Source organism: Grampus griseus (assembly GCF_964374135.1).
Source record: "Grampus griseus genome assembly, chromosome: Y".
Classification (NCBI taxonomy): Eukaryota; Metazoa; Chordata; class Mammalia; order Artiodactyla; family Delphinidae; genus Grampus; species Grampus griseus.
In genome coordinates, this window is record NC_139016.1 from 11,762,898 (window position 1) to 11,778,022 (window position 15,125).

At 33.7% G+C, this 15,125-nt stretch overlaps 1 protein-coding gene across 5 annotated transcripts in view; it reads right to left on the reverse strand.

The window, feature by feature from the left end:
• Positions 1-307: 307 nt before the first annotated feature.
• Positions 308-15,125, reverse strand: part of LOC309817720 (lysine-specific demethylase 6A-like) — a 163,069-nt gene continuing 148,251 nt past the window's right edge. For all 5 annotated transcript variants that reach the window (XM_082646987.1, XM_082646986.1, XM_082646985.1 and 2 more), the window contains 3 exons: positions 5,931-6,057; positions 2,374-2,544; positions 308-1,263 (listed from right to left, as the gene is read on the reverse strand). In XM_082646987.1, coding sequence (XP_082503113.1) covers positions 1,234-1,263; positions 2,374-2,544; positions 5,931-6,057 — 328 coding nt within the window. In that variant the 3' untranslated portion in view covers positions 308-1,233. The remainder of the gene's footprint in view (positions 1,264-2,373; positions 2,545-5,930; positions 6,058-15,125) is intronic.

A 15,125-nucleotide genomic window follows, 5' to 3' on the forward strand; every position in this document is an offset into this window, starting at 1 on the left:
GTTCTTAGAGTGGAGACCATCATTCTGACTCTCCTCTTCATAATAAACAAGATTTATCAAACCTACATCATGTTCTCTTTAAAATCTTAACTTCACTATTCATTTTCTACTCTACACTTTTCTGGTACTTTTTTATTGGTGATCACTGCAATAACTGAAACCTAACAAATCAGATGAAAGACATTTACTTTCAAAATAAACATACTTTTGCAAGTAATACTTTACAGTAGGCACCTCAGAAACTATCATATATGTGAAAATTCAAAAGTTTTCTTTATATTTTTACAACTATGTATTGTATTATATATGTTATACATGTGTGTGAATATATATGTACATATAAAATATATATAATCAGATTTGAAAATGAATAAAATCTGGGTCTTTACAGAAAGTCTTTCTACAACTCAAACAGTGGAAAACCCTTTGAACATTGAACAACTTTAACAAAAGATTCTGTACAATGCTAAAGTTTTATTTACACATACAAAATGTAAAAGGAGTAGTGTTTAAAATTACAGAACTCCTTAATATTTAACAGCAGGCAATCTCAAAAAAAAATAATAACATTCCATTCACAAATATTTTCAAGCAATAAATATGTATTCATAAATAGTGTAAATCTGTATTAAGATTAGAAACAAAATCACAAATTTAAAGTTTATTCCTTAGTCTATGTGCAATCGATTATCTTTGTATCTTTTGTTATTAGGCTACGAAATTTTTAAAAAAGTCTTAATTTGGAACCATTATGGCCTCAAAACAATACAGAAAAACAATGCAGTTAAAAAATATTTTTCTCCTTTAATTTTTCACATTAAAAAAGTTAACCAAAGATTTAAATTTATTAACTATCTTCGCAAACAAATGGCCAGTGAGGACAGTGTATCTTCCCCAGGAAACTTCTGAAAGGATAAAATATAGATGAAAACTAATTTATCAGTCCAGAAACAGAGAAACAAACAACAAAAAAGGTATCATCGAGTCAGTAGTCTGTTGGACAATGCCAGTTTTGTCAGATACCATAAAACATGTGATAATTATTACTAAGTAAAGCTGGATCATCTTGGAGCAGAAAAGTGCTCTCCTACATCCGGTTGTTTGACAATATTCTTGGAAGGTTGCATAGACATTAGCTTTTGGTCAGCACTCTTAAGAAGCAGCTACAAACCCAGTGGTGCAGAACTTTCCTGAAGATCAGAAAAGGTGTCATTTAATATTCATGGAACAATATCAAGAAGAGGAGGATGATACTGAAGGAGCCTAAAATTAAAAGTGAGGTGTATTAATTATTTTAGTATATCATTAATCCTTAAAAGTGTTCTCTAGTTCATGGCTATAAACAATATACAGCCTACTTATGAAGTGAGTTAGAAAGAAACATCAAGTCTTAAAAAAGTTCAATAGCCTGCTAATTGATGTGCTTTTATTGTGTCCTTTAGGACCATATTTCTAAGAGTTCTAAATTATTACCCTCATTTTTCTGTACATCATTTAGTCACAAAAACTTACAGGACATACCAAACTGACTGCTAAAACACAGAATTTGTGAAAAACTTTAAAAATTTTAATTAAAATTTCACTAGTAATTGGTTCATGAACATTTCTCAGCTAGAGTATATATTGCACATATTTCTCATAATTTTTCTCTTTTTTAAGCAATCCTAAGCACCATTCAATTAAAAATACTACAAACTAAATTTCAATATTTAGAACAAAAGGCACTTGACCAGTATTAACAACTCATGAATAACTGTAATTCCCTTCATAAAGCCATTCAAAGTCAAAAGTAAAGGTTGGCAACCTGTCTTTGAAATTAAAACATGCAGAATACACATACTTCTGAATTTAGTTTCATGCATCTTATAAACTGTACCATTAGTCAAAATCCATCAAATATTTCTATGAGTTTAAAAGATAACAAGAACTAGGTCTTAAATAAATACAATTAAGCTCTGAAAATAGAAGAATATTAAAAACATAATGATTTTTCTTTAGATTATACCTACAGAATTAAGTAACCAACATTTGGTTTTATCAATTAAGCCAAGTAGCATAAAGACTATGATAATATTCTAAAAGTACACAGAGATTTTTAAATGTAATTACTGTTATTATTTAGGCCATTCCCACTGAAAAGGACAAACAGTAATATACATTAATTTGATAAAAGGCTTCCAAGTATGAAAAAGAGGAATATTTTCTTACACATCATCTATTGAACCAATGGAACCAATATACATCTTATTAACAAATATACATCTTATTAACCAATATATATCTTATTAATCCTTATTAACTAATTAGCAAAAACAAACACTGCTGCTTCACAACCCAGCTAACTATGTACTCTCACATGATGAATTCACTTACTAATGTAAACTGGTCATATACTTGCATGAGGTCCTCCATTTTGTATTCTTCTAGCACCACAAAATTGTTCAGATTTCCACTTGTTTTTCGTGCACAGTCATGGCAATGTACTATGTATGTCTTTTGAGAATTGCTTTCATTAGTGACAAAAAGAAGATCAAAAACCTCCACCTATTTTGTAAGAGAAAAAGCACTGAACAGAGACAGTTGAATTTATTTGCACAACTTATAAAACTATGGAATTCTACTTTACATGAAAATGTGGACAGTTATTTTTGTCTAAATGCTGGAACTTAAAAAAGCCACAGAGTTGTATGTCTGAGATACCAGGTTTATTTTGTAGGACACCCAAAGACAAGGGTAATGTTATATACTTAGAGATTAAACTAATGGAATGAAATCCTCGTTATAATCACTAATTAAAGTTTAATCAAACATTTATAAGGATCAGCCTATTTTTATTTTCCCCAGAATATCAGAACAAAAATAGAAAAAAGTGATAATTTTTCTACTTCTTCATGATAGTATTCATAGTGTTCTGGTTTTGTTTGTCTCTCTCTCCTCACACTGAGCTCCACAAAGGTTGTGACTAAACTATTTTATTCATTTTTGGACTCTTAGATATCATAGTGCTTAGTTTGGAAGCAAACCAAACCAAAATAATAATAATAATAAAAGTAAAGGAAAAAAAGAAAAATGGAAAAGTGAAGGAAAAATAGGAAACAAACACTTGAATGAACATGATGAGATTATTTTCAAGAGCCCAAAACTCATAGATGACTAATAAAGGGTGTTCACTTCTAAGCCTACTATATTAAGGAAGATAAGTACAGAGTGTATTCATGAACTTTATCATACGGAGAGACAATAAGTGCATCTTAGAAAGAATGTTGAGTTACAATGACTCTGCCAGGAAAGTGGATAATAGACAGAATACTTGTTTTCATATACAGAATAGATTCTTATATATCTGAGGTATAATACCTAACCAGAATCTGTTTGGCCTTATAATAATATACTTCAATGAGGCTATACAATAGTAAAACAGCCAACAGATTTAATCAGTATATCTCATAAGTGTAACACAGTTTCAAGATCTAGTTCAGACCTTTCCAAGTTCTAGGCAAGTGATCTGACTTCTGCTTGACTTGTTCAGTGATTAGAAACTCATCACTTCAAATCGTCTTGGAACAACCTAATTAAACTTAAAAGCTTTTGCACAGCAAAAAAGAACCCCATAAATGATACGAAAAGACAGCATTCAGAAGAAAATATTTGCAAATGAAGCAACTGACAAGGGATTAATCTCCAAAATACACAAATAGCTCATGCAGCTCAGTATCAAAAAAACAAACAACCCAAACAAAAAATAGGCAGAAGACCTAAACAGACATTTCTCCAAAGAAATGACCATACAGATGGCTAAGAGGTACATGAAAATATGCTCAACATCACTAATTGTTAGGAAATGCAAATCAAAAGTACAGTGAGGCATCACCTCACACCAGGTACAATGACCATCATTAAAAAATCTACAAACAATAAATGCTAGCAAGGGTGTGGAGAAAAAGGAACCCTCTTGCACTGTTGGTGGGAATGTAAATGGATACAGCCACTGTGGAGAACAGTATGGAGGTTCCTTAAAAAACTAAAAATAGAACTACCATATGACCCAGCAATCACAGTACTGGGCATATACCCTGAGAAAACCATAATTCAAAAAGACACATGCACCCCAATGTTCACTGCAGCACTATTTACAATAGGACACAGAAGCAAACTAAGTGTCCAATGACAGATGAATGGATAAAGAAGATGTGGTAAATACAGTGGAATATTATTGAGCCATAAAAAGGAATGAAACTGGGTCATTTGTAGAGACGTGTATGGACCTAGAGTCTGTGACACAGAATGAAGTCAGAAAGAGAAAAACAAATATAGTATACTAACACATATACGTGGAATCTAGAAAACTGGTACAGAAGAATTTATACACAGAACAGGAACAGAGATGCCACATAGAGAATGGGCGTGTGGACACGGGGGAAAGCGGAGGTTATGACGAATTGGGAGATTAGGATTGACATAAATACACTACAATGTGTAAAACAAATAGCTAGTGGAAACCTGCTGTATAGCACAGGGAGCTCAGCTCAGTGTTCTGTGGTGACCTCCTAGCTGGGTGGGATGGCGGGGTAGAAGGGGGGGTCCAAGAGGGAGGGGATATATGTATACATATAGCTGATTTACTTCATTGTACAGCAGAAACTAACACAACACTGTAAAGCAATTACAAAAAAAATGCAGAGTTCATAAGGTTTTCTATTACTATGAACAGGCAGTAACATACTTTAGGGAGCCCAGTAAAAAGGTTGCGTTTCTTCAACTTGTCATCATTTGCCATTTGATCAACTATCCTGTTGATTTTATTTTCTAAACACTTCTCCCTTCCTTCTCCCTTTATTTTATATCCCTAACACTACCTATGAGTCTCAGCCCTCAGTTAACTTCTCTTAACACCATTCTAGGGATCTCCCTGGCAGTCTAGGTTAAGACTGTGCTTTTACTGCAGGAGGCATGGGTATGATCTGGGAACAAGATCCCACATGCCTTGTGATGCAGCCAAACAAACAAACAAAAAAACAAATAAACCAAACACACTACCCATTCTGTAGTCTCCCAACTAGGCTCTTCACTTTCTATCTCCATCCTCTTCAATGATCAACTACCACTCTCTGAAACACGTATCATGACTTGAGTCGCTTGCTCTAAAACTTTTAACGACCTTAGAATAAACATCAGATTCCTTAAATTCAAGATGCTCGCAGCTACACACCATCTCTTACACATTCTGAAAATATGTGCTACATTTTCTAGCCACATTGAACTACTTAACCTCTTTATTATGTACACTACTTGTTTCCCCATCTGTAACACCTAATGATGCTTTATTCTCCAATTCAAGCCATTTTGCGCCTGCTGAAATCAAATTCATGCTTCAAGGGGCTCCGATGGTAATGTTAGAAAGTCATTTTTCGTAAATATTTGTATAATAGTCTGTATATATGACCACAGTCATTACGGTTTCATATATATCACATTTAGTTGTTAACAAATTGTATTATCCAAGTAGAATATAAGCTCCTCCAGAACAGCTACCACATCTTTATCTTTGTACTTTTTAAAAGTCTTGGTCACAAGAGAAAAAAATTAAAAATTTATGAAATTAACTACAAAGGACTTAACACTTATCAGCCTAGACCTATACTGAAATAGATCCAGTTTGCTGGCAACTGTGTACTTACTACGAATTGTTCCTGATTTAAAATCTGAGATGATAATCATCTGGTAAGAAGGTGCAACACAAATACCACTGTTAGGAGATACTTCTGAGTTAATATTTGATGAAATATTATACCATCAAATGAAAATTTAATACAATTGCTATGATAGTCAATTTCAATAAAATACATTAAAGTATAGGTAAATTTATAATTAAAAAACAAAAGAAACCAAACCCTAGAGAAACCACAACAAAACTGTCAATAAGAAGTTACCTCGCAAATGCTACAGTAATGCGCTGGTTCATGATTTGTCCGCCCATGCCATATAACCTCTTTTCCTGCTGTAATAAGAGCTTCCCTCAGTGTCTGACATTGCTTTAGAATTTTCATAAGACAATACCTATTATGGAGAAAAATTATTGTGACAACTGAATACTGAGTATTCTTAGCACAAAAGAAACACCAAATAGAAATAACTTTGACATTCTTGGTTCTAAGATCTATTCACATAATTTTCCTTTTTTCAATTTTTCATATCTAGTAGGCCTAACAATGATAATACTAAAGCACTGAAAGTTGAGAACTAATATTTGAATATAAAAATACAATGCTGTCTACCAAAAAAAACCTCACATCTTATTTGAAGATATATTCTTACTTTTTACTTCGATTTAGACAACTGAGAGAGTTTCCCTAAGAGTCAATTTCTTCATCTTTGAAATGAACAGTCTGAACTGCAGGCTCTTTTTTTTTTTTTTTTTTTGGGGGGGGGGCTCCGGACGCACAGGCTCAGTGGCCATGGCATGTGGGATCCTCCCGGACCAGGTCACAAACCTGTGTCCCCTGCATCGGCAGGCAGACTCTCAACCACTGCACCACCAGGGAAGCCCAGGCTGACTCTTTGGTTATAGCAAGGTAAGAAGGTACATATTTACATCTAGATACAACAGAATTATTTTTATATAATTGATTTTAAAATTCTGAATTATGTAAACAATTATCTATGAATTATGATATAAAATTAGTTTAACTATAGTACTAAAGGAAAAAAGGGTATTATTGTTTCAATTTTAATTTGAAGGTAGTATAATGGAATCTTTATATTAACACAAACTTTTTTGTAATTTACACTTTCTTTACGTGCATACTTCTGATGCTAACAATATATTGAATTCTCACAAAAAGTGTTAATTTTTCTATAATTTGCTGTCACCACTTAGAATTGTCTATTACAGTTGCCACAAACGTGTCTCAAAGTTCTCCTTTGAATGCAGAGCTGGACTAGTTGATTTATGAGGTACATTTCAACTCTAAAATTATCCTAAAAAGCACAAAATTGGTTTAGCAAAAATGATGTCACAACAATGTCTGTGAATAGTATAACCGCCTGGAATCATGATCAGATTAACTTGGACCTCTTTGATATACTGAATTGCTACTAACTTAGAATTTGCAATGTATTATTATTACATAAACTATTATTTGAAAGAAATGATATTACATTAACAGTATCTGAAACTATCTTCCTTATCTTTATAGGCTTTTAGTCTTTTTTTCCCATTAGAATGTAGGATTAATGAGAGCAAAGGCTTTGTCTATTTTGTTACCTGCAGTAGGACTGTGCCTGGCATAGAGTAGGTATATAACAAATATTTGATTACTAAGCAAGAAAGTAAATTCTACAATATGATAAGAAATAGCAGATTTAGATTCCCTTTATTTATATTTCTATGCTATTTGTTATTTGCCAGGTTAAACTATTATTATCCGTTTTTTAAAATCAAAGAGTAAGTCTGGAATAAATTTACTTTAAGTAAAATCTTGTTCATTTATTTAAAAACATAAAAAGCATAATAATATTAAATCCAAACTTGCATGAAAATTTTCTTAAGTATCATATAAAATCATACCACTTTCAATTTGCCTAGACAAATTCTTTTCAGTTTTTAAGAAACAAAGCCATGCCTTACCTGTATTTGGATATCGAAATAAGAAAAGCTTTGTAGTGTGGTGTGGTGTGTTTTTGCGTGTGTGTTTGAAAGAAGTGCTAGGACAAGCAAGAAGTAAAAATTCAGTTCTGGAAAGAAAATATATATCACACTAGACATAGCATTTCTTGATGTCCTCCTACTACCCTTCTTCACTATGGTTTCACCTCTGGGACCAGACACCTTTTCACATAAGTACTGCTTCAAATTATTTATTTCACAGGAAAATAATGACTAAAACTCTGAAAATTTTTATTTGCACAGACAGCAATGCTCATAAACTTGACAATGCTATCATGTGGGAAAATAAAATGTTAATATTTTATTCATGAAGATAGCATTCATGAAGGGTTACATACATTAGGCCACCTAACTTTTATGCTACCTAAGCCCACCATCAGAGGCATTATTGTCTATCCTATTTTACAAACAAGGAAAATGGACAACAGAAGGGTGAAATTTCCCAAAATAAGATCCCAAATGATGCAAATACTGGAGTAAATAAAAGTTAGGCTGACTCAATATTAAAGTCTCTCTGACAACAATCTCAGACTGTCACCACAATTTTAGTAGATGCTACGGAAATTAAAAACCAAGAGATGCCTTGCCTTTTCCAGCCTACCTTACTGATAGAGGCATGTACAAAAAGTGAGCCTAATATACGGTGATAATTGTGGGCATACTACGAATCATTGTAACTGGCTTCATTTACCATTCAACTACATAAAGAACACGATATTTATATTACAAAGTTGAATCAGTATCAAAAGATCTCATCTACTACATTATCGTTTAATTCCTTTCAAGGATTTTATCAAAAGGAATGCTCTAATGTTAATGACCATATGAGTTTCATGAAAATGAAGAAAATCAAAGCACTGTAATAAATGTAATAAATTTCAAATATCTTCAAACATTAATTATAAATTGAAGAGTGAGGATTCCCTTAAACTTTCAATCAACTCATTTTTTAATTAAAACCAAGAAAGGAGAAATATTTATTTTGGAGAATACAGATAAAAATCAAGAATAAACAACACCTCCATTAACTGTATTTTAAGCTTTAAAGTACATATTTAGTGTCCCCTCATGATACAAAAATAATACTTAGAAATAGGGAAGGAAATTATTTTTCAGCTATCCAAGTAAAAATATATACACTCAACTTAACCCCAATCTCAAATAGTGACCAAAGAAACAGTATTGTATATCTCCTGATACGATACAAATAGAAAACACATTATCTCTTTTCAAAAATGTTTAACCTGAATCTAATATAAGGAAACAACCAGACAAACCCAAAATGTGAAACATTCTAAAACGCACCTGGCCTGGTTTCTTCAAATAAAAAGACAATGTCATTAAGAACGATTCTTAAGAGACCAAAAAGACATGACATGATTGAATGACTCCAAAAAGAACAGCCAAATACTATATTCAGTGTGAACTCTGAATGACTCTAAATTGGGAATAAGAGTGGACTAAAAAGAAGCAATAGCTTTTAAAGAACTTTTTGGACAGGTGATAAATTTTAACTATAGATAATATGATATTCTGATTTTAGTTATCTTAGGTGTGACAAAGCTACTATGGCTATGAAGGGTAAGGCCCTTATTTTTAAAAGATGTAGAATAAATTAGGCAGGGTTCCATAGATAGTAAGTAAATGTGGCAAAAACAAAGTAAACTAAGATGAAAAATCTATCAGTATTCAGTGTACTATTCTCTAACTTTTCTGCAGGGCTGAAAAAGTTTATACAATAATATAATTCAACTTGTGTAATTCAATTTTTGTAGTGCAGCTATGTTTTGTGGTAAAATTTACATTAAAAAATATATATCTTAATATGGAAAGATACAGGAGTTGAGTAAATTAAAATATCAGTGGACTTAAACTTTAAGTACTATTAATGCAGTCTTTCTGTGATGTTTTAAAAATAGCTAATAGTTCAGAAACCTCAGCATCTCAAATCTTAGCAGGGATTATATATAAGCTAGCTCCAGCTATCAGTCCTCTATACTAGGTAACAGAGCTATCTACCCCTCTGAGTGTTTATAGAAATTTTTCTTTAAACATTCTATGAAGACTTTAAATTCTTCATGTTGAAGAAGCCAGGCTGTAACATCATTATCAATATCTAACTCATTCCTCTCCTTATTCTTTAGTCACAATCTCAGTGACAAGAGCAAATGCTGTGTTACAATCCTGAATCAAGCAAAACAGATTCCTCCCTTATCTCAACCATTCAACCATGAAATATATCTTATTTTATTCTCTAAATTCTGGCTGCCTCTTGTCTGAACAGCAGTAATTACCTTTCAATTCATGCCTATATTCTTCCTATCTTCATCATACTGTGGCCAACTGATCTAACTTGCAAATTTGATTATTTTTACTTCCAAAATTAATAACTTTTCTCATTAGCAACTGTTGCTGATGTGAAACATACCTGAAATTTTTAGCCAAACAGTTTATATATGTTCCATAACTATTATGAATGAACAAGTTGAGCTTAACTGCAAAGACACAGTTTTAATTCTGATCCACATCAGGAGAAATTCAGTTCAGTTGTAACACAGAGGATTTGTGAAAAAGTTTTGACAGTAATTTAAGTCAAAAGAGAAATTTATACACTGAGATCAGTTATTACAGTGATTCCTCAGGGTTTAGGATTAAAATCTTTGAAGTCAAGTCCATTGCATTCTAAACTGACAGACAATGATAATCAACATAATGAATATGCTTTTCACTCATGATTCTCCTTGCTGCCATTTCTAGGTGGTATCTGGAAGAATATGAAGTAAAGTACGAATGAAGATTAGTCCAATATAGTAAAATGGCTAAGTTGTAGAAATCTGAAAAGATGTACTAAATCACTAAGTCACACCACAGGTTTCTGGCTTTAGAATGCACTGATACCAAACTTGAACTAACTACAAAGGAAAAAAAATTAAGCATCTTATAGAGTAGTTTAAGAAAAGAAAGATAATTCAGTCTTAAACCAACAAAAAAATCAGTAGTTGGAAAGTGGAAATAACCCTTGCCATTTTAAAATCACATAGTGCAAATACAAGCTAAGTGGCAAAGCACTTATAGTTTAGTTACACCAAGTATTCCTAAGGTTTGTAAAACTCATTTGGTGTTTAAATCAGGCTACTATAGTTATTACGTAGCTCATTTACAGTGCCCATTCACATTTCACTACAGAATTATTAATATGCTTAAGAATGCTGTCCTATACCCTGCTAGTATGGGTGGTAGGGAAAAATATGTATCTTTTTAAAAAATTTTTTGGCTGCATTGGGTCTTTGCTTCTGCGCCCATACTCCCTTTAGTTGCGGTGAGCAGGGGCCACTCCCCACTGCAATGCTCGGGCTTCGCCGGCTTCTCAGGCTTCTCATTGTGGTGGCCTCTTCTGCCGTGGAGCACAGGCTTCACGTGCGTGGGCTTCAGTAGTTGTGGCACACAGGCTCCAGAACGCGGGCTCAGTAGTTGTGGCTTGCAGGCTCTAGAGCGCAGGCTCAGTAGTTGTGGTGCACGGGCCCAGCTGCTCTGCGGCATGTGGGATCTTCCCGGACCAGGGCTTGAACCCACATCCCCTGCATTGGCAGGCGGATTCTCAACCACTGCACCACCAGGAAAGCCTCAAAATATGTACCTTTTTAAAACCAAAGAAAATCTGAAATCTAAAAGACATCTGGCCCAAAGAATTCAGGATAAGGACTATAACCTAGAGTATTTCATCTGTAAAGTCTTTCCTGAATTCTCTCTTGAAAGAGCCATCCTCTATGCTCCCCCATTATACCTTAGCAACAGTTCCATTAAAGCAAAGAGCACATTTTTCAATAGCTGTGCAAAGAGTACATTGTTTCTAATAGTTAGCACCCTAAAAATGTATCACACCTTTCAAAGCATCCTGCAAAGTACCTAGGCACCCAGTTGGTTCACAATAAACACTGACTGAATTAAAGAATAGAAAGACCTATTTATACCTCAGTAGATGATACTGGTAAGTATTCCTTATTTTCTTTTTGGTTGATTTGTAATACTTAAGCATACTGTATTTAGCTATGACCCAACTATAAAGAGGTTTAAAATAGTAAACATAGTGGTAAAAATAGAATATTTAAGTATACATCTAAAAGTAGTAGTGTGAGAAATGACTATCAAGAGAGGTGGATGTGGGGGAGTGTCAAATTCTTTCAGAAATTCATGTGCTAGGCTTAAAAATGTAGATTCTCAAGAATTCTACAATTGTGATGTCTTATATTTAAAATGGCTGGTCACTGGTTACCTCCACCAAGTAGTTTCAGGGATACATCAGAGTCAAAAGCCATACTGCTATGAATGGAGGAATGAAAAAGACAAGCTCAAAGCTAACACATGAAATGACTCAAAGAGAAGAATTACAAGAAAGAAACTATTTAGGAATCACCACAGCACATAAAACAGGTTAAATTAATACCACCTCCTTCTGACAGGATTTAAGGACAAAAGCAATGATAAGGATACAATAATTAAACAGCAAAAAAACTTCTGGGAAGACAACAAAAACAATAAATCTTTGTTATTTCTTTAACAACATATTCTAACTGCTCTCCTGCCTCTCTCTGTTCATTCTCTTATTTAGATCCTCATTTTTCCTGTTCGTAAATACAACTACTCTTTGAAGCTCTATTCCTCATTGTTAGTTCTCTTCCTGTAAAGGTAATAATCACAAAATAGTAGGTAAAACACTCCAGTTAGTTGGCTCCTGCTTTGCTCTCTAAAGTTATTTCCAATAGCTTTTTCTAAAATCTGTTTCCATTTTCTCAGTCTTGCTACTGCCCCACATGAAGTGATGTGTCCCAATTACAAACAAAGACCTTCCTACTGAACCTATATAGGTGTTTTAAAATGCTGATTCTGCACCTAACTAGATAGGTGACCTAAGCCTGGTGTAACTGAAATAATTTTTGTTCAGCACGTAGAATAAAACTTAGTAAGATTACAAAGTACTACTCAACATCTAAAACCTACTTAATATGGAAACCCAAAGGGATATTTCATTCATTCTTTTCCCACATCAAGTTCTCTACTCATTCCTTCTCCTATACCTTTGTGCTTCACATAAATTACCTTGCTTTTCCAAAGAACAGCTCCCCCCAAACATCCCTGATTCTGTAAGATCCAAGATATATAACATTAACATTTTAAAAAATTAGGATACTATTTTTTTTTACTGAGTTGTAATTGATGTCATTGATACATTTTAAAATCTACAACTTTTAATCCATGTATTTTACATGCTCTACAACTTTTGCCCTCCTACCTCCACTGTCTCTCCCCATCTTCCCTAAATGAAGACAGGAATTTGCACAGAATATTTATAAATCTTCAGGGCTCAGCCCAGTTCCATCTATTCAGCTAGTACTCAAATATTTATCTATTAAAGGAAAGACACTGCAAATAAGCATTGGTGGTGAATGAAAGTACATTTTGAGAGGTGGCTGAATGACCCTGGTCAACATTATTTTTTTTCCGGTACGCGGGCCTCTCCCTGCTGTGGCTTCTCCCGTTGTGGAGCACAGGTTCCGGACGCGCAGGCTCAGCGGCCATGGCTCACGGGCCAAGCCGCTCCGCGGCATGTGGGACCTTCCCAGAACAGGGCACGAACCCGTGTCCCCTGCATCGGCAGGCAGTCTCAACCACTGTGCCACGAGGGAATCTCCCTGGTTAACATTTTTAATCAGAGTGATAACAAAAAGAGGAGCTAATTCAACATGAGACAACTAAAGTTGGAAGTAGAATTCTGAAATTATAATAAATGCAGTCAATATTCAAAATGATTTCATATTCTATAAGGAAGTATTAAAAACCTCTACAAGAAACACAGCACCAATAAGTAAATACATTCACTTAGGGTATTAAATATATTTTTTTAAATGTGTAAGGAAAATATGGATGAAAACTATTTCCAGTAATTTAAATAGAAGGAAACCTGAATTTGTATATTCAAGTCCAATATTAAGACAACTGCTAGGACAAAGACAATGTAATTTAAAATGCCACCATAGAGAAATGGGAACATTTCCATTCATGGAAGGCAAGTCTTGGTGTCCTGCATTTTAAATACTGATAGAAACACTGACACACTGGAAGGGGTCTAGAAGATGTTGAGAACAATGAGGGTAGGGAATGAAAATGACCGAAGTGAGAGAAGTTTTAAGTTTATGAACCAGAGATAACAAAAACACAAGATGATAATCATCTTTTCTTGCTTCCTTTTTCCTTATCTCACTATCCAATCTATGTGTAAACATCCGAAAATAGACTGCAGTGTGATACTTCTTTCCAGTTCCACTGCTACAATCACAATCCAGGTTAGTCTGGATTTCTGCCAATTGACTTATAACTGTTCTCTTTAGTTCTAAAGAGAACTAGTTCCATTCTCCAATCCTTTTTCCACAAATAGACAGATTCACATTTTAAAAATGTAAATCAAAATCTATCCCTCTCCTTCTTCTACACACGTAGAATTAGTACCTAAACTATTTAACAGTGCCTACATCTGTAATTTCGTACCTCACCATTTTCATGAACTCATTACCACAGCTATTCCCCTCCTTCATTCCGTTACAGCCATTTCTGTCCCATAAATACACCAAAGTTGTTCTCATTTAAGACTTTCACTTGTTTTGGGGGACTGAAATGCTTTATCCTAGCTCTTCTTTTTAGTTGTCTCCTTTTTATGACTCCGATCCAAGTATGGAAACCATGCTCTCAGAAGCCACTTGAACAAAAGTGCAGCATTCTTCACCCCCTAACCAAAAAACAAACAAATTTGCAAAAATAAATTTTACTCATATTACTTAACAGTAACTTATTTATCTGTTTGGGAATTTGTCTGTCTGGCTTCACTACAGATTAAATCTCACAAAGGAAGAGATTTAGTTTTATACTCTGCAGTATCTATTTTATTGCCAAGAACAGCATCAAGCATAGAGTATGTGGTTCTGAAATACTAGTTGAATGTTATTCGTTTTGCAAAAATCCTAAAATAATCTGGGGCATTGAGACAAAAAGTACATTTTGGATCAGCCTTTGAATATATTCATGAATTAGAGCTGAGGTAATGACCATACTGAAGAAGTTACCAAATGACCACCCATAAATTGTGGATTTTTAATAGGACTTACTCTGTTAGTTAAGAATTTGAATAACATTCTTTCAAACTTTTCTAACTTTACTTCTCAAACATTTAACAAAAACAGAATGTGTCAATAAGTAAAACAGTGCATAGGCACATTACCCTGACCCTGCAATTTCTGTCTGGATATATTGGTTAGAACAAAACTTTGAAAATAAATTTGAAATTGTTTAAAATTAGCCAGCACTATTTTTAAAGATACTGGGAGACACTGTATATCTTCCTCTCCCATTCACAAAGTTCATAAACATAATATACAGGCCCTGAAGGGACTTAAGAACAACTAAGAAA